Source organism: Penaeus chinensis, chromosome 18 (assembly GCF_019202785.1).
Source record: "Penaeus chinensis breed Huanghai No. 1 chromosome 18, ASM1920278v2, whole genome shotgun sequence".
Classification (NCBI taxonomy): Eukaryota; Metazoa; Arthropoda; class Malacostraca; order Decapoda; family Penaeidae; genus Penaeus; species Penaeus chinensis.
The window spans coordinates 31,304,145-31,321,459 of record NC_061836.1 but is presented as its reverse complement, the minus strand read 5'-3'; the positions used below and the strand labels follow the sequence as shown (position 1 = coordinate 31,321,459).

At 34.2% G+C, this 17,315-nt stretch overlaps 2 protein-coding genes across 3 annotated transcripts in view; one reads left to right on the top strand and one right to left on the bottom strand.

Moving 5' to 3' along the window:
• The window catches only part of LOC125034743 (deoxynucleoside kinase-like), a 5,108-nt gene extending 1,304 nt beyond the window's left edge, over positions 1 to 3,804 (top strand). The window contains exons 3-8 of one of the 2 annotated variants that reach the window (XR_007115709.1): positions 430 to 552; positions 830 to 1,008; positions 1,553 to 1,671; positions 1,820 to 1,914; positions 2,249 to 2,544; positions 3,396 to 3,804. Coding sequence is in view for 1 of the 2 variants with exons in the window: in XM_047626684.1 (XP_047482640.1) it covers positions 430 to 552; positions 830 to 1,008; positions 1,553 to 1,671; positions 1,820 to 1,914; positions 2,249 to 2,401 (669 nt within the window). In the remaining variant the exon portion in view is untranslated. Of the gene's footprint in view, positions 1 to 429; positions 553 to 829; positions 1,009 to 1,552; positions 1,672 to 1,819; positions 1,915 to 2,248; positions 3,067 to 3,395 lie in introns of those variants that run through there. The other variant, XM_047626684.1, reaches the window with a different exon arrangement.
• A 1,532-nt stretch (positions 3,805 to 5,336) lies between these two features.
• On the bottom strand, positions 5,337 to 17,109 carry LOC125034563 (tetratricopeptide repeat protein 21B-like). The gene is made up of 27 exons (XM_047626453.1): positions 16,946 to 17,109; positions 16,431 to 16,601; positions 15,892 to 16,026; positions 15,577 to 15,770; positions 15,158 to 15,349; positions 14,850 to 15,033; positions 14,405 to 14,597; positions 14,100 to 14,170; positions 13,870 to 13,960; positions 13,472 to 13,608; positions 13,083 to 13,269; positions 12,866 to 12,975; positions 12,539 to 12,659; positions 12,212 to 12,354; positions 11,714 to 11,907; positions 11,236 to 11,326; positions 10,951 to 11,096; positions 10,470 to 10,617; positions 10,014 to 10,150; positions 9,690 to 9,825; positions 9,329 to 9,476; positions 8,742 to 8,904; positions 8,317 to 8,539; positions 8,018 to 8,212; positions 7,691 to 7,837; positions 7,347 to 7,488; positions 5,337 to 7,127 (listed from the first exon to the last, which is right to left on the bottom strand). Exons 1-27 carry the CDS (start codon positions 16,970 to 16,972, stop codon positions 6,982 to 6,984), a joined length of 3,972 nt encoding a protein of 1,323 aa, XP_047482409.1. The 5' UTR covers positions 16,973 to 17,109; the 3' UTR covers positions 5,337 to 6,981.
• Between the last annotated feature and the right edge of the window lie 206 nt (positions 17,110 to 17,315).

The following is a 17,315-nucleotide window of genomic DNA, read 5'->3' as shown; positions in this document are numbered from 1 at the left end:
ATGGACTATGAATACTGTACAGAAAATTGGTCAGATGCATGGGGCTATGCCTGCCATCCCCTACACTAGACAACAGAGAATCCACCTGGCAGGATTTAGCATAGGACGCTCTATCCTGCTGTGAATGTGTGTGGGATTCTTCGTGTTCTAGGATGGGGTTTGGTTGGCACCAGTATTTGAATTATAATGACCAAATCTCATATTTTACCCCACAATTTCCCAGGTATCTTTCATTCTTTCCCCTACTATCAAGGCCAAGAATGTGGGGGTTAGGGGGGGGGGGTCAGTGGCAAACAGTAATTGAGGGAAATCTGTTGATGATATTGTTATGATTGGTCGTACAAAGGTTTTCTAAACAATTACCATAAAATGGTATTACATAAGATTTTGGTGACTATCATTAAGAGGCTGTTTATTGTGATTTCTCAGGCTCCTTCAGAAAAGAGGAAAAGATCCAGGCCCTTCACAGTGTCAATTGAAGGGAATATAGGAAGTGGCAAGTCCACCTTCCTTCAGTACTTTTCAGCTCTACCAGGTGTAGCTACTTATCAGGTATGTTGATTGTAAAATTTGAAAGAAAATAGGGTTCCGTAATTTTATCATGGGTTGTTGTAATGAAACTTTCCCATATACTCTTTATTTAGGTATATATCAGTGGTCCTTTTTTTATATATGTTGATGGTATAATTTTAGTTTGATATATGTTGATGGTATAATTTTAGTTTGATAAAGATTTATGGTACTTTTACTTTTATGTATGTTAATAATACATCATCTTCATCATTTATGTTGCTACAATGCATAATAGCCAATTAAATTGTATTTGCAGGAACCTCTAAATCTTTGGACTAATCTCCATGGCCACAATCTACTAGGGAAGTTGTACGAAGACCCCAAACGCTGGAGTTTCCTTTTCCAGTCCTATGTCCAGTTGACTCGATTAAATATTCACCTTCAACAGTGCAACAGTCCTGTCAAGCTTATAGAGAGATCATTGCAAAATAACAGGTAATTCTTTTAGAATACAAGTAGATGTTCTAATTTAGTTGTTGCAAGTCCAATGATCAACAGCCACTCACAAAAAGAGAGTGTGAAATTATAATTGCTAAGTTTAAGAGACAAACTATTAAAGTAAAAAATATGTAGTGTGTGAATGACATAAACTCAGACAGAAATAGGAGTTAGTATTGAAATCATTATTAGGATTAACCACACCAAACTAATTCCTGGGCAATTAGAAAGCAAAGAGGCTTATAGCACATGTTTTTAAAATGTGGGAGAAGGGATTGTTTGCCTTTTTTTTTATTTATTTTTTTTTTTTTTTATTATTATTATTTATTATAATTGCCTCAGTCAAACCTTCCTCATATATTTAATATTAGGTCATTGATGTCTTGTATACATTCAACATGGGATATAGTCCCTAAAGAGTATATATAGTAATGAGCTACCATTCAGCAAATTATGTAAGAGCTGAATTTTCATATCAATAGATAAACCATTGCTTGAAGAGTAACAATAGCAGTGAAGTGAAACAAGTCTTTTTTTCCAGATATTGTTTTGTGGAAAGTGGCCATGATTCTGGAGAACTGCATGGGGCAGAGTATAGTGTGCTATGCGAATACTACGATCTGCTTGAGTCAAATCTTGATATTGGAATAGACTTAATAGGTAAGAAGGCAGAAATATTTGTCTCCTACTGAAGCAAAAATCTATTTAATGACTGGTATGTGATGTACTATTTCTTCTTTTTCCAGCAGTGATATGAAAATAATGAAAACACTGAAGTGTGGTTTTACTTTTATGTTTATTTTCACAGTATACTTAAGATCAACACCAGAAACCGTACACAGCAGGATGCTTGAGCGAGGTCGGTCGGAAGAAGCAGGTGTTCCATTGGGGTATCTCAAGCAGGTATTTAGAAGAGTGATTTAACTAACTGTTCACACTGATTGCATTTATTCTTAGTAATGCTTCTTTTTCCTCTTCATTTTGATATCTTAAAGATGAAAATGTAGTTTTGTACAAGTATCATTGTGAGTAATATACATAATACCATTTAGTCCTGTTCCTCTTTATGTTCTTAAAATTTAAATATGCATAGTGATATGTTATATTTGGCAAATAAGTATGTCTTAAAGGCCCTCTGCTTGTTCATCTCTAAAATGTTTTAAAAATTACATTTGTATATGTATATTCTATATCCTTAGTATAACAAAGTATAACCTCATAACTTTCTTTTCAAAAGGTTCACAACTACTACGAGAATTGGTTACTAGAGCATAAACCTCGTGCACCCCCAGCCCCAGTACTTGTAATTGATGCCGACAAGGACTTGGAAAAGGTCAAGGAGGAGTACAGACAAAAAAAAGAAGTTATTATGGGAGAAAAACCTTTATAATGAAGGCTGTAAATCATGGTCTTTATTTCATGCGTGTGTGTCTTTATGATATATAGATTGTGAAGTATTTTCTTTGAACTTACCATCCATCTTGCTGGTGAAAACAGTGTATGTTTAACTACATATTTAATGTGTAAAACTAGGTAAGTGTTCATAGCATTTAAGTTTTTAAACATGTTTAAAAAGAGGCAGCTCTACTGCCTTATATATAAGCTTCCATTGACATTCAGGTCAATTTTGTATTGTAAGAGTAGTTCCAGTTAGTCTCTTTTTAACTAGCAATGAGGTAACCTTTTAATGTCAATATGATGGATATCTACCTCAATGTAAGGAATGTTTTCACGACATGCATCTACACACATACACTGCTGCTATAATTACCAGAATCATAATTTACATACAACTTATGGTTTACAATTAAACTTCATATCATAAATATCAGTTTTATTTTTATTTGAATATTTAATCTGGTTTGTTTAGTGCAATAATGATAAAAATTCAGGTTCTGTTTCTTTGACAAAGGCAGGGATATAGCTAAGATTAAATATTTTTTTCTGTAGAAATTTTGTTTCTGATAGTCATTTTTCATTTACTTTAATTTTGCTTGCTTGTTTATACATTATAACTCCTATTGTTATATTTCTCAACTTTTTTTTTTTTTTTTTTTTTTTTTTTTTTTTTTACCTTGTGTGAACTTACCTGTACTTGCATTTGTATTAATATTTAAATATAGTTTCCATATCCTGTAAGACTACAATAATGCTGACAACAGGCACTTGAAACATGCCTTTTTGAGTTCAGGTAATAGTGATTCACTAGATTATTTTAATCAATATTTTTAAGCCAAAGTACCCATTTGGCATACTTCATTACAGGTATCAAATTATTTCAGAGTTAACCTTAGGCAGTAGCCTGACAGCATATAAGGTAGTCTGGAAATAGGCATCAGGTGACTGACTGCGGTTCTAAAGACCTTGTATTTGCTTTATTTTAGGGTTGGTTTGGTAATTAGGAAATAAGGTTACCTGAACTACGGATTTTGATGAGGATTTACTTCAAGCAAAGCTATATTAAGTAAATGGTAAGGAGTCCTTGTTTTTACATTTTAACATTTAGTAGGAACATTAAAGAAAAGATCTCTTGACAATTGGTATGCTTTCACTTCGGTTGAAAGCAAATATAATCTGCTTTAGTCATAAAGGCAAATTTTAAAAAGGACTTTGTTCTTATTAATCTGGTCAAAAGAGATTCTTTAGTAAATGTATATTAAGATGTATTTATAATGTACAAGAAGAAATATATAGTTGTTTCATTACTTTTATACTAAGTATATTTATATATATAAATCACTAAGGTACATTCTAAGAATGTAAGCAGTACAAAAATAAAGCTACTGAAGTATATTTTCACTTCCTTTTTTTTTTACCATTTATCCCTGTTCATCCAAAATAAAGTTATGAAATAAATAAATTGGGGGGTCAGTTTATATAGGCAGGGACCCACTCCTGGGGATCACCCCTTCCTTGGGCCTAAGCCCTCAACTCAACTAATTTTGCTTTCCCCTTCCACTTTTTCTTTCCCTCTCTTCTCCAACCTCTTCTACTATCCACTTCCTAAGGAGTGTGAGCTATGTTGAAAGGATGACTTTGTGCCAGTCATAAATGGTCTTGGGAGAGCCATGGGCATTCCCATTTTGTCTAGCCCTTACCCTCTAAGAGGACCCTGAAAGGTGGACTGTTTCTCTCCCTAACATACTCTAGGCTTCCCACAGCCAGTAGTGAAGGTTTTGTACTATTATTTGGGGCATTGAGACGTGCCACTTTCTCAATTGCCCAACTGTTTTAAATTCTGGTTCTCCAACCCCAGGCTCTCTTTTGACCATAACTCTGAATGCTGCTACTAGTACCCCCTCCTCAGTGCCTAATATCACATCAGTCCAGTCCTAATCATCCACCCAGGTCAATACTTGACCTCCATTAGACATTCCTCTTCTCCCAACATCTACTTCATCTCGACCCCCATAATTTTCTTCTTCAATCCTCCCTTATTACTACTCTGCTTTGCTGGGAGCCTAGCTGTGTCAAATGAATAGGCAGATGCTCTAGCACCATTTCTTGCCTGCTTGCGCATTGACCACACCTGCCTTACGCACTCCTATCTCATGTTACGTTTTGATCCATCCCTGTTCCCTATGTAATGTTCCTCTTTCAGTGCCATACAATCTATTGTCCTGTCCATGCTTTACTGCAGCCCTTATCTCTGCTTTCCCTTACCTATCTTCCCTCCACCAACCTTCCAACATGTCAGACATCCTTACAGATTCCTACATTTTCTGCTTTGAAACCCGTTCTCCTTCCTGAGATGCATACATATCCTTCACTTGACCGAATTCCCCCTTGCTTATTCCTACCTTAACCCATTCACTCTTCCTCTCCACCTTTGCCCATCTTTACCCTTTACAATACCATCCTACTGCAGTACAATTGTTGACATACAGCACCTAATCATTAAGTTACCACCCCCTCTACCCTTTCCAATACTATATCTTTCTATAGTGTTACATGACCTTTGATGTCTAGCACATTTATTTTGTTTTTTAACCATTAAAACACTCTTAATTGGTGTCTAAGGTTTATATTTTTCGTTCAACACTAATTTGGGGAAAACAAATAAATGAAAATATAAATAATTTTGTCTACTACATTACATGAAAATTAAAAAATACATAGGCATTGCATATGGACAATGCTGCCATTAAAAAACTCTGTTCTATGATTATGTCGACAAATGCAATAATGGATCACAAGAACCAACATATGAAATGATAATACAATGGCTTTTAATGCCAGGAGGCTTTCACTACTGGGATCCAAAACACACAAGGTTGCTAAGAGAGTGAAATAAGACCAGATAAAAGGAGTAAAGAAACTATTAGTCACTGGTGTTGCCTTGTATATTTTTTGAAACATTACATGTGAAAAATACTCCTGTATGCTATACATACAGTGCACAAAAAAAAAAGAAAAAAAATCCATTATATTTCCTATGGTGAGGTATTTTCATTTTATTTGTGCACTATCATGCCCAGTAATCCAAGGGAGATGTGCTAACATCTGGCCACTCTACTGGCACATTAACCTCTCATGGTCCATTCACTTGATTAATTCACTTTATGACAAATAGATACCATTCTCAGCCACTCTCCACATGATATGCCTCTATATATGTAGTATTTTTATGAACTGTCTGTAAAGATAGGCTAGCTATAAACAGCATTCTTGGGAGGAAAAAGTACAATGTATTGCATGAAGACAAGAAAGAAAATATCTGTTTAGTAGCTAACCACAGGTCAGCCATTTATATTGCCTTGGAGGCAGCTTGAGGCCTACCATCTAATGTTTTTCCTCTTTGTAAATAACACTGGACAGCATTAAAAAAAAATCAGAAGTAACTGATAACCTTATGAGAAGAGACATTCTAACAACACCCTCAGTGACCTTGCCATCACTTATGAAAAGCCAGCCTACCATCTTGAAAAGACCTCCTTGTGTACTATGGTGTAACTTGCAAAGAGATTTTAATCTGCTGTCATACCGTGCTGCCAAAAAATTGCAAGATAAACATCTTTCATTTGCAAGGCAACACAAAGACTGAATTACTGAACAGTGGGAAAAGTTCATGTTTATTGATGAGTGTATCTTTGGAGGCCCTGAGGGCTCTGGCATGTATACTCAACAGTGCACTGAGAAAACAGTTATATAGCTTAATTCAGTGTTAGTGTGGAGATAAGAAGCAGGAAATATCACTAATTATTTAATAAGGATATAGATGGACTGCGAACTGTATATCAGCCTCTACAGTATCCTTGCACAGACTGTAAATACTTGATGAAACAGTTTGATAATCAAAATACTGTAAATGCAGTATACACAAAATGACCTGTAGTTACATAGAGATTTCTTTACAATATTTTTCCCTGAATGCTACTTATCGTATATCATTTGGTCATAAAATAGAATATTTCATATAATTTTTAGACTGGTGAAGCAGTTTCATAAACTTCAAATACAATAATCCTAAGCATTGTATCTCAACTCTTGTGCATACACCTATAACTGTAGTGGACGGATATTTGTAATACAAAATAGCGTGTACAGCCCTCTGAGTCATGCGTTCAAACATTATTCTGTCAAATAATTTCAGGTTATATATGACTAGACTATTTAAAGATGCCTAATGTAAAATGGAATAACTGACTAGATTAAACAATCCTACTGGAAAAGAGGATAAAAAATAAAAAAAATATGTAATAAGAGTACCTAGAAAGTAAAAGTATAAAGTTATCTGATAAAATTACTAGTATTAGTAATTCAGCACTAAGAAAACATACAGCAATTATTTGTAAATTTACAGAAATATAGGAAATACTCCACTTGGTTCAAGAAAATAATTATAAAAATAATTTTTGAATACATCTGCATGCACACAGCTATATCAGTGACTTCCTCATCAGTATTTCCAATGATCGTTAACCAATATATTTGGATTTTTTCTTCTTTTGAGTTCCCAAACAGCTCCCTTTAAACACGAATGCTTGCCCGTGATTTATCCAGAATATCCTTGCGTATCCTAGGGTACTCAGGGTGCTTATTTAGGACAGTATGACACACATCTATTGCATCTACGTATCGTTTAGCTTTCATGTAATTAAATGCCAACTTGTATCCTGAGAAAAGGGGAAAAAAATGTATCTTAAAATGATGAAAAACAGATACACATATAAGTACATTACATATGTTTATAAGTTTATGTATATATATATATATATATATATATATATATATATATATATATATATATATATATGTATATATATCAAAGACTGATCCTTATTAATACAAAAGAGGTTACAACCTCTATTATAAATTTTAGTTAAATTTCTTACCTATCATTGGATTTGTATTTCCACTGAATTTCCAGGCTTGTTCATAATTGTATGCAGCATCCCGATAACTTTGTTCCTTCTCCATGATGAAACCCATATATTCATAAGCTTTCATAGAAGATCGGTTGTGTTGTAAGACACGCTAGAAGGGAAAATTTACAGTAAAATATATACTATCCTGAGAGTTTGTCAGTATTATTGTATAAATACAAGACCCTGACTGTTCGTATATGACTATATGAAATAATGTATTTTGTACTTATTCCTAAGTAAATAAGCATGAGAAATATATAAACACAATATTACAATTTCTTTTTTTGCAAAAATCTGTATTCATATCAAACCTTAAGAAGGTCTGTAGCCATGTCATATTTTCCAGTCTGCACATATATGTCTGCCAAGAGTAACCAACATCTCTCCAGATATTCAGCATCCTCAAAATTCCAAATTGATTTTGCCACTCGTTTCAGCTGATTTCGAGCACGTGGAGTCTGAAAACAAACTCATGGATAAAAAATATCAAAGAGGTTATGGTGAATTTTTCTTTACGAAGGCCAAACTTTAAGAGAAAATGCCTCACTTTAATACAACTAGCACAACCACCAGAACTGTCTGCAGTAGCATAAATTCAGTGTAACAGTTGGCTAATTCACTGCTGATTTCGATCTAACCTGCTTTAATATCATGTATGCTGTAGCCATACCAAGAATGGCCCCAACATGATTCTTATAACTTTCTTGGCTGGCAATGTTCATGAAATCTTGTAGTGCTCGCTCAGCATTGGCCTTCTGTTTTGTTGCCAACAAGAGGAAATTACTTAGAATCTGATGAGAAACTTGCTGATCACCAGGTTTAGGACTCAGTTCCTGAAACATAAAAATCATCTGTATAAGAAAGTTAATTATCATCTGCAGATATTTCAAAAATAATGTCTAAAAAAAAATCAAATCATCAACTGCAAAACAATTACCTTCAGGAGTTTATCTGCTGTCCTAATTGCCATGTCCAAAGTGTCTCTCGCCCCAGACTGGTTGACTTCACTGTCCACACTTTCAAAAGTCTCTCCTCCAATGGTGTCATTATCTGGATTCAGGCAAATTTCAATCATGTTATAAATTGCTCTCTGACCCCATTCTTGATCCTTCCTTGCTTTATTGAAGTACTTCAATGCGGCATTTGGATTTCCTACATACCTGTGAAAAAGCTTACTTGTTTATAAAAGAGTACATTGTGAACAAGCCTGTCAGTAAATTTTTGAAATTAATATATATTGCCAATATCTCCCATTTCTATGACATTACAGAATCCTATATTGGTCTTATATTTCAGAATCAGTTTTGATGAAAAGCTTGAAATATAGAAATGGATCAATTTTCAGCACATATAGAAAAATACCATTCATATAAGCCTTTGCAGAAGTTGAAACCAGAGTCCATGTATGGCTTGAGGGTAGCTTGCTCAGCCCGATCAAGATATGGATTTGTCTCATCTAAGGTTCCAGTTCGTCGCATAACCTCTACAAGACGAGCTAATGCTGGGAAGTATGCTGGACGCCTGTCTGGTTTGATTAGACCAATATAAATGATGAAAGTTTACATACAATGGTTAGAATACTGTATAAAACCACAACGAAATGAGCATCATCTCTACATATCAATCAATAGTAAGTACACCTGAATACATTCTTAAAAACTTTTTACATTTTTATTAATGAAATGAGAATTAAATTGGAATACTTCAAACTAAAAGCAACAATCCATGTAAGGTATTCTGATTAAAATGTTACAAACATTTAAAATAAGTATGATCCAAGTTTTTTGTCTCACTATGTATATCATAATATGAAAAAAATCAAACGTGGTATGTTACCATCATTTGCCTTTAGTTACAGCAGTGGCTGATGAAGACATATTGTGCAAACTAAAGTAAGCTGAAGAACAGTGTATTTCCAGTGATGTATTGAGTGAACATCAACTACATACCAAGTAACTGCTGGAAGTGAAACATAGCAGTATCATACTCATTTCGTCGGTATGACAAGTCAGCCATCATGACTGTGGCGCTGTCATTTTCTTTGTCACTTCTCAGTAGTGTCATGCAAGTGTACTGACACTGATCCAAGTCATTAATCTGTGAAGGAAAACATATTTTGTTAAAGTTTCTCTTCCGGCACCTAAAATATAACAGGTGAACAGTGCTACTTGATGCAAATGAAAGAGTCATGGATACTTGAAACTTGAAATAGCATATACAGATATGTAATTTCTTTTATCCTTTGTAACTCTCACAGCAGTAATACATAGACTTTTCACTACTGTCTAGTGATAAAAATACTATGCTTACCTGCATATAAAGCTTTGCTAAGGCCAATAGTGTAGGAGCATGTTCTGGATCATACTGAAGAGCCTCCTTGTACAACCTAATAGCTTGATCAAACTCACGCTGGTTTGCAGCATGCTCAGCCATCTTGCTACACATACTGAAAAATCAAGGTAAATTCTAATGCTAAACAAATCATTTTGTTACTACCATAAACTCCAAATGAAAAGCTGTGAGTAAAATACAAAGAAATCATTTACAGGTATAATAAAAGTAAAGATTAGTCTATAGGCTCTCACAGTGTGCAAAATATTACAAACTCAAGCATCAACTACTTAGTAAACATACCTGCCAGCTAACTGCTTCTGCTCAGCTACTGAGTCTGGCAACTCTACCTGTGCTCTCTTGAGTACTTTTACTTGCACATCCTTTGCCTTACTAAGAGTTGTAAGAGCCTGATCAAAATTACCTGCCCTTTCATGAACCTGAAATTCAAAACATTATATAGTCATCTAAAATATCGTAAGCCAGAAAAAATAAAAATTACAAGGACATCTTAGCAAGAGAACAAAAAAAGAAGCAGCAAATTTCTAAACACCAGAGGCTCATCATATCAAAAAGATTTTCTGTGGGTCTGACTAACCCTCTGGAAAATATTTTGAGTTCAGACATTTGCATAATTATTCTTTTGGTAATGTGATTATGTAATGTCTAAAGTGAATATTAAATGAATACTATTTCCTGTTCTGGGAGGTTATCATTTCCAAATTCATAGACTACTTACAGATTGGTCCACAGGTTTACCTTTGCAAGGAGGTTGAGGAGCTTTGCTTGAGTAAGCATAGAATTCAGGTTGGAATGATTAATGGCCTCCACTTCCAGTGCTTGGCTAATGGTCTTCTCTGATTTATCATACTGTTTCAGCCTCATTTGCAGCTCAGCCATATCATATCTATTTGAAAGAGGGAATATGGACTTGTAGTCTTTATGAGTCCTTAATACTGCCTTTGTGACATCTTTTATAAGCCTATCTCTATTTGTGCTATCTAGTCTGAATGAATGTACTATAAGAAATAAAACTGCAAAGGCCATGATGCCATGTACTTATAAGCTTTGAAAAATCAGTGATATGATCAGTAAATTACATACTAATAATTTAAGAAGATACACTGCATAAAACAAAATTTGATGGGATATGATTAAACAACATAATAGTTTAGAAAAATATATACACTTTAATCTTCTAAATACCTTAATTTGATCAACGCACAACACAAAATCTTACCGCAACTGGTTACTGCTTCCACTTTTTATTGCTTCCTTGTAATAATTGATAGCTTTTCCATACTGATGTGTCTTCACGAGTGCCATACCCATGCGACATGCCAACACCGAATCTCTTGGGTTGCGTTTCTGTGCCTGTTCGTAAACCTAACCAAAAAGACATAGCAGAATGCAAGACTTAATGAGCCTGTCTAACATAAAAGAATCATCAGATGAAATTATACAGTTTTGAAACTTCAACAGTAATAACAGAGTATCAATAACATAGCTGTAATCATGCTGTTACCTCAATGGCACGGTCAGGTTCTTGAATGGACATGTAGGCATCCCCCAACATTAAGTAGCTCTGGGGTGTGGGATTCTTCTCAACTACTTCTCTGTTAATGAAGAATAATGCTATCTATTTGTCTGTATGAATATTAATTTATGCTTATCTTTCTCTTCACAGTAAATAATTTCCTATATTAAGTAATGGTATATTAGAACATAATGTAATTTTTTGATAGGATACAGGACAGAAATTTGTTATGTTGAAGTACCTTATATTAAAAATACTGGATGAATTCTATTTTATGAGATCATACATAGTCAAGATCTAAGGTGCTTCTAAATTAAATTTTAAGTGCACACAGAACCTTCTTTTTACAAACAACCATTTTTTTAAACAATTATCTACCTAAAAGAAAACATTAAAAAAGAAGAGAAAAAAAGTTACTTTTCTACAGTCCCCCCCCTCAAGTTCCAGAATTTGTGAAATACTGTACCTATAACAAGTAGCAAACATTCGCTTGTCTTTGAGATGATTAAGATAAATATTTGCCATCTTGTCTCTTGCTTCGAGGTAGTACTGCTGATCAGGTCCAATAGATCGCAGCATGGCAAGAGCATGTTCAACATCACCACGCATTAAGGCCAGGTCTGCGCTGGCGATGTTTAGCCTGATTTCTTCACCAGTGCCCTTTAAAGAGAAATACCTGTTAGTTTACTTTTTAGAACTATCTAGTTTATGTTTTGTTCTGATTTAGTAGGGTAAGGTAATTCAGTTTTCTAAACACAAATAAGAAAGCGTCCTAAACTTCTACAACAAGCTAGCTAATTACAGCTATTAGTTATATATGTCAGCCATTATAAGTATACCAGATTTATTTATCGCTTAGAAATATAATATAAAAGTAAAATCATGTCATACATAAAGAAAACATTAAACCTTCTTATCTTAGATCTGAAAAATACAGAAAGAATTACAATTTCTACAAACTAACCTGAAACTCTGTCATTGCCTGTGTCATAATACCAGCTGCCTCATTTGGTTGGTTATTGAGTCGGTAAGCATCACATAATTCCAAAAATACTGATGCTCTGTCGGGCAAAGTCAATTCAGCTTTATTGCGGCTTCCCTTAGTTGCTGGAAGAGATATTGAATCATACTTTTAATAAATCACATGCATGGCCACATAAAAAGGAATGGCTATATCACTAGGACTGAGGGGACTTTGTAATTGAATTATGAATGAAAATATAGACGGATGAAATATATCTATAAAGCTACTCTAAAATCAGTGGAACCTGATTGGGATGAATGAACTTACTTGTGGGTCTGGTATTAGCGAGAGTCAAACAGGATTTCAGAGTATTGATGGCTTCTTGATATTGCCCCTGTTTTTTCATAACCCTTGCTCGAACCAGATGGTATGTTGGCTGCTCTCTCACCTATTAATGCAAAGAGAGTGCAATCTAAGAGAATAATTCATCATAAACCTTAGCTTTATCAAACTCAAAGTCAGTGGCTGTCTATATACAAAACTCTTAACAATACAGTAAACCACTCTGGCTTAAGGTTTCCGGTTTAATGTGGTACTAGCTATTAAAAATGTTGGGCTTTTTGTTTATGACTTCAGTGGTCAAGAAAAATATACCTCAAAGTTATATGAGAGTCCCACTTCCAGGCTTTGCTGAGCTTGCTTGAAGTTTCCTTGGTGGAGCTGAATCTGGGCCATCAGCAAGTGTGCATCTGAACTGGTTGAGTCTGTCAATACAAGTGATATTTAGACATACTGAAATACATCTGATTTTGCTTTTTAAACACTAAAAATATTCTGATCTCAACATGATATGAATCTAAATTTTCCTTACCAATTTCATCTAACACATGCTGGAGTATTGTTGATGCTCCTTTCACATCACCAGTAACAAACTTTGTACGAGCAGAGAGTACAAGAGCAGTAAGTAGGGCAGGACATGCACGGGTAATGGCATCCAGCACAAGTAATGCTCGTTTCACAACAGGAGGGACCTCAGTTGTCGTTGCAGTATCACTTGGCTGGTGAAATAAACAAAGTATAGGATTTCATAAAATTTTCAAAGTATTATAGGAACATGATAAAAGATTTTCCCTTTCTGAATCTCTCTTTTATGAAGAAACATTCTCTTAATTAATGAAACCATGAAAGAAGTGTATATGGCATGTGCTACAGGAGAATATTACACATATCTTAACACTTCCAAGACGCTTTATTCCATACCTGATTTGGAGCATAGAGGAGACATTCATGGACAATGAGAAGTAAGAAGTCAGGATTCAGAGCTGCCAAATACGTTGAACCAAAGGCCATTCCTCGATGGTTCTTGAAGTGGTTGTCAATTGCCTCAGTCAGTAAAGCTATGGATAATAATTGGTAACACTTCCTCTATGTAATTAAACCTTAGAATAAATATATAAATAATCTCAACAGAAGTTATAACTAGGAAATAAAATAATTTGTCATTCAAATTCTATATATGTACTATTCCATTACCAAAACATAAAAAAAATGCAAAAGTAAATACATGAAGATTAAATTTTCATAAGCAAATGTTATCAATTCTAATAATAACAGTAACCTTAATAACTTATTACATAAAGCTTATCCTAAAAAAATACCTAGAATTGTATCAGGATTTTGATTCTTCATCCGCCCTAAAACAGCAGACAAGTAAAGGATATCCGGAGAAGCCCCAAGGCTACGCTGAACCTGGAAAAATTGGGGAGGGCTTTATAGAGAACGAAAGCTGGAAGGTTTTCTACTTGAGATCTTGAGTAATAACAGTGAAATTAACTTATGACTACGTGTCCAACTTGGCAAGAACATTCACAGACATACGATCACTTACCTCTTTGAGAAATTCCAACTGCTGTTCTGCAACATCCACCTGGCCATCTAACAGCTGACATGAGATTATCCCTAGAGAAAAATTATGGTTTAAAGTGGCATAGTGATATAAAAAACAGATAAAAATATTAAGAAAAGGCTTTTAAAGTGGCAAAAATAATATATGAAAGCCCAAGTGTAAACACATATTAGATAGTGATATACAGAAAACATGTATATGAAAAGATATATGAACTGATACAGCAACAAATTCAAAAAACTTTTTTTTATATAAAGAATATATCACCATATATCAGGGTATCTAACCTGTGAGAGCTGCCACAGATGACTCATCCAATTTAGTAGCGTTCTTGTAATACTTAGTGGCTTCCTTGTTCCGACCTTGTAATAGACACTGATAACCTACTTCTGTGAGGTACTCTGCATTCCCTGTATCAATTTTTGCAGCTTTGCTTGCCATCATGAAAGTCTCTTCTAACACAAGACGATTTCTTCCACACTAGGAATGTTTTTGTCATAAATACATATTCATAAAACAAGTTAATCTATTAATATCTAAGCAGTAAAAAAGATTCTTCTAATAGAAAATTGTTTCTTTCACACTAGAAATTTGTTAGGCATGAATATAAATTGATAAAACAAGTTATCTATCAATAATCAAGCAGTGAACAAGAACTCAAAATATATTCCTTCTATCCTTTCTTTTTGACTTGTAACAATGATTTGTTTACTTCTCATTTATTATACTTACAATTCTTGAAAACAACTGAGCCATATGAACAAAGAGAGATGCGTTGTTTGGCTCGCTTCTATCCATTTCGCTGTATAGATCTCTTAGCGCCTGAGCTGCTTCGTCATAGTTCCCTTGGCGGCACAATGCATACAGGGTTTTATGCTTCAAGGCCTCAATATTGTGAGAGTCTACACTAAGAACTCTGAGAAAAAATGAGAGTATATTTAGTATTTCAAATATGATAATTTTATTAACATGTCACTGGCAGATTCCAATAAAAGAATAAAATTGGACACCAAATCTAATATAATTTTAAATAAACATACCTCGTAGCTGCATCCATAGACTGGTCCCATTCTTGTTCTGAGAGATACACTTTCATCTTCTCGACAAGGGGTCCAGTAAAATCAGGGTATGCAACAACAAGAAGATTCAGAGTTTCCATGGACTCTTTGTAAGCACTGCGATTTTCATAGTACTTTGCTTTTCCAAAGAGAGCGTCAATATACTTTGGGGACCTAAGAAAATGATTTTTTAAAGATTTAGAAGATAAATTATAAATCCTGTTAAAAAGTACACAATATATGAGACATGTTAAAACATTTTTTTTTATACTATTAAGCAATAATATGAAAATGCAAACATATATATATATATATATATTCAGTCAAAATTTTGGTTAAATTCAAAAGTTCTATATATGATCCTAGTCATAAGGCTAGTATAAATAATTTATGCCACCTACTTTTGAAGCACAGCATCAAACAGCTGAACTGTGTTTTTTATTTTACTTTCCCTACCAGCAGACAGCTCCACCCAGCCTTTTAATGACAGCCCAGCAAGATCTTCAGGGTTTAGTTTCAACATGCGATCAATATATTCTCGCGCCTTGTCCACTTTTCCAGAGAGCAGAAGAAACATGGCAGCATAATACAAACACTGAAATATAAAAACTAAGAGTAAGGCATCACTAATTTCAGTAACTAAACCCTAGCATCTATCATTTTACAATAACTTCCAAACAAAAAATGAAATGGTACAAGTCACATGCCCCACTTACAGTTTCTGGCGCTCTTTTCCTTTCCTCTTTAAGCTTAGCATCCAACATAGTAACAGCTTCTTTGTCAACAACTTGGCAATGTCGATGGGCATAGATCAGTGCAAGAAGTGTTCCCAGCATGACATCATGGTCACTCTGTGAGGAGGTATACAGCAAAAATTAATATATGTCTTGTGTTTATGCCATTCAAAAAGGAGAACTTTTACAAATAAGCAATATATTCTGTTTATCAGCAAAACCACAAGAAAAATCATTCAAACTCCCAACCATAACAGCATTACATAAATTCTTCACATTCCTTATTTCAGTATAAACTATACTGAGATTTAATTCACAATTTGATTAGGTACTGCTTCAGCCTTGAATTTTTGTTTGATGCAATTAGCTTTAGAATTAGTATTAAGAGTTGGTTTACACTTAGTTTATACTCTATACGAATATGGTTCTTAATAAATTTGAAAACTTTTGGCTTTATTTAGACTGGATTAGGATAAATTGGGCATCCTTTAATTTAATCTAATTTATCAAAACCAGCCCACCTGCAATGGTTGCAACTGTCTAATAGCTTCTTGTGTCTGGCCTTGCAGAAGGTGCGACACTGCAGAGTAGAAGCGATACACAGGATCATTCCCAAACTTCTTTGTTGCTGCCACAGATTCATTTTGCATTGCTTGATAATACTGTTCTCTTCCATAGTAGTGGATCTTGCCCTGGAAAGTCATGTTATGTGTTAGCAATGAGGATGTTTTCTATGTAATATTTTCCTATCCTAAATCTTAACAAAACTCATTCATACAGAATCAACTCACTGGAACTTTAAATCGCAAATATCTAAGTTGAAAGCATGAAACCTGAAACTACAATTTCATTAAATTATTTTAATTTCTTATATTCACATCAGGCATATGGTACCCTAAATATGTAATAAACAAGTATATGCAGCCATCATAGAAATACATTTATCCAAATAATAACAAATCCATAAAACTGAGTTAAGGTAAATAAATATTTCATACAACTGACTTGCTTCAGGTTCCCAACATATATTCCTCACCTTAAATATAGCGTCAGCTTCACTCATCTTGTCTATTTAAGTGAGCAGGCTTTGATATAAGTATACCGTACATAAAATTCGAGTTGTCCCACTCAATGTCACCAAAAAGGCGATTTAATACGAAGACTTGACTTTCCTGCCGCCGAGTGTCAAGTTCATACTTCGTCGTCTGTTTATTTACTTCTGGAATGTGGACTTGCGTGTTGGTTCTTTCTAAGTGAATGTGCTAGAATATAATATTATATTGTAAAATTTTATACTGGTATTTATTTATGTTTATTGGTCTAATAATTTTTTCCAAATTGTATATTTCTTTTTAAATTATTTGAGAAACGTCTGGCAGATATAATTACGGTATGTAAAACTTCTT

Coding starts and splice junctions, on each gene's coding strand:
- LOC125034563 (XM_047626453.1), bottom strand. CDS start 16,972: ATGAGTGAAGCTGACGCTATATTTAAG. Junction 15,350..15,576: donor TTTGATGCTGTGCTTCAAAA/GTAGGTGGCATA, acceptor TCATTTTCTTAG/GTCCCCAAAGTATATTGACG. Junction 7,128..7,346: donor AAATACAAATCCAATGATAG/GTAAGAAATTTA, acceptor CCCTTTTCTCAG/GATACAAGTTGGCATTTAAT.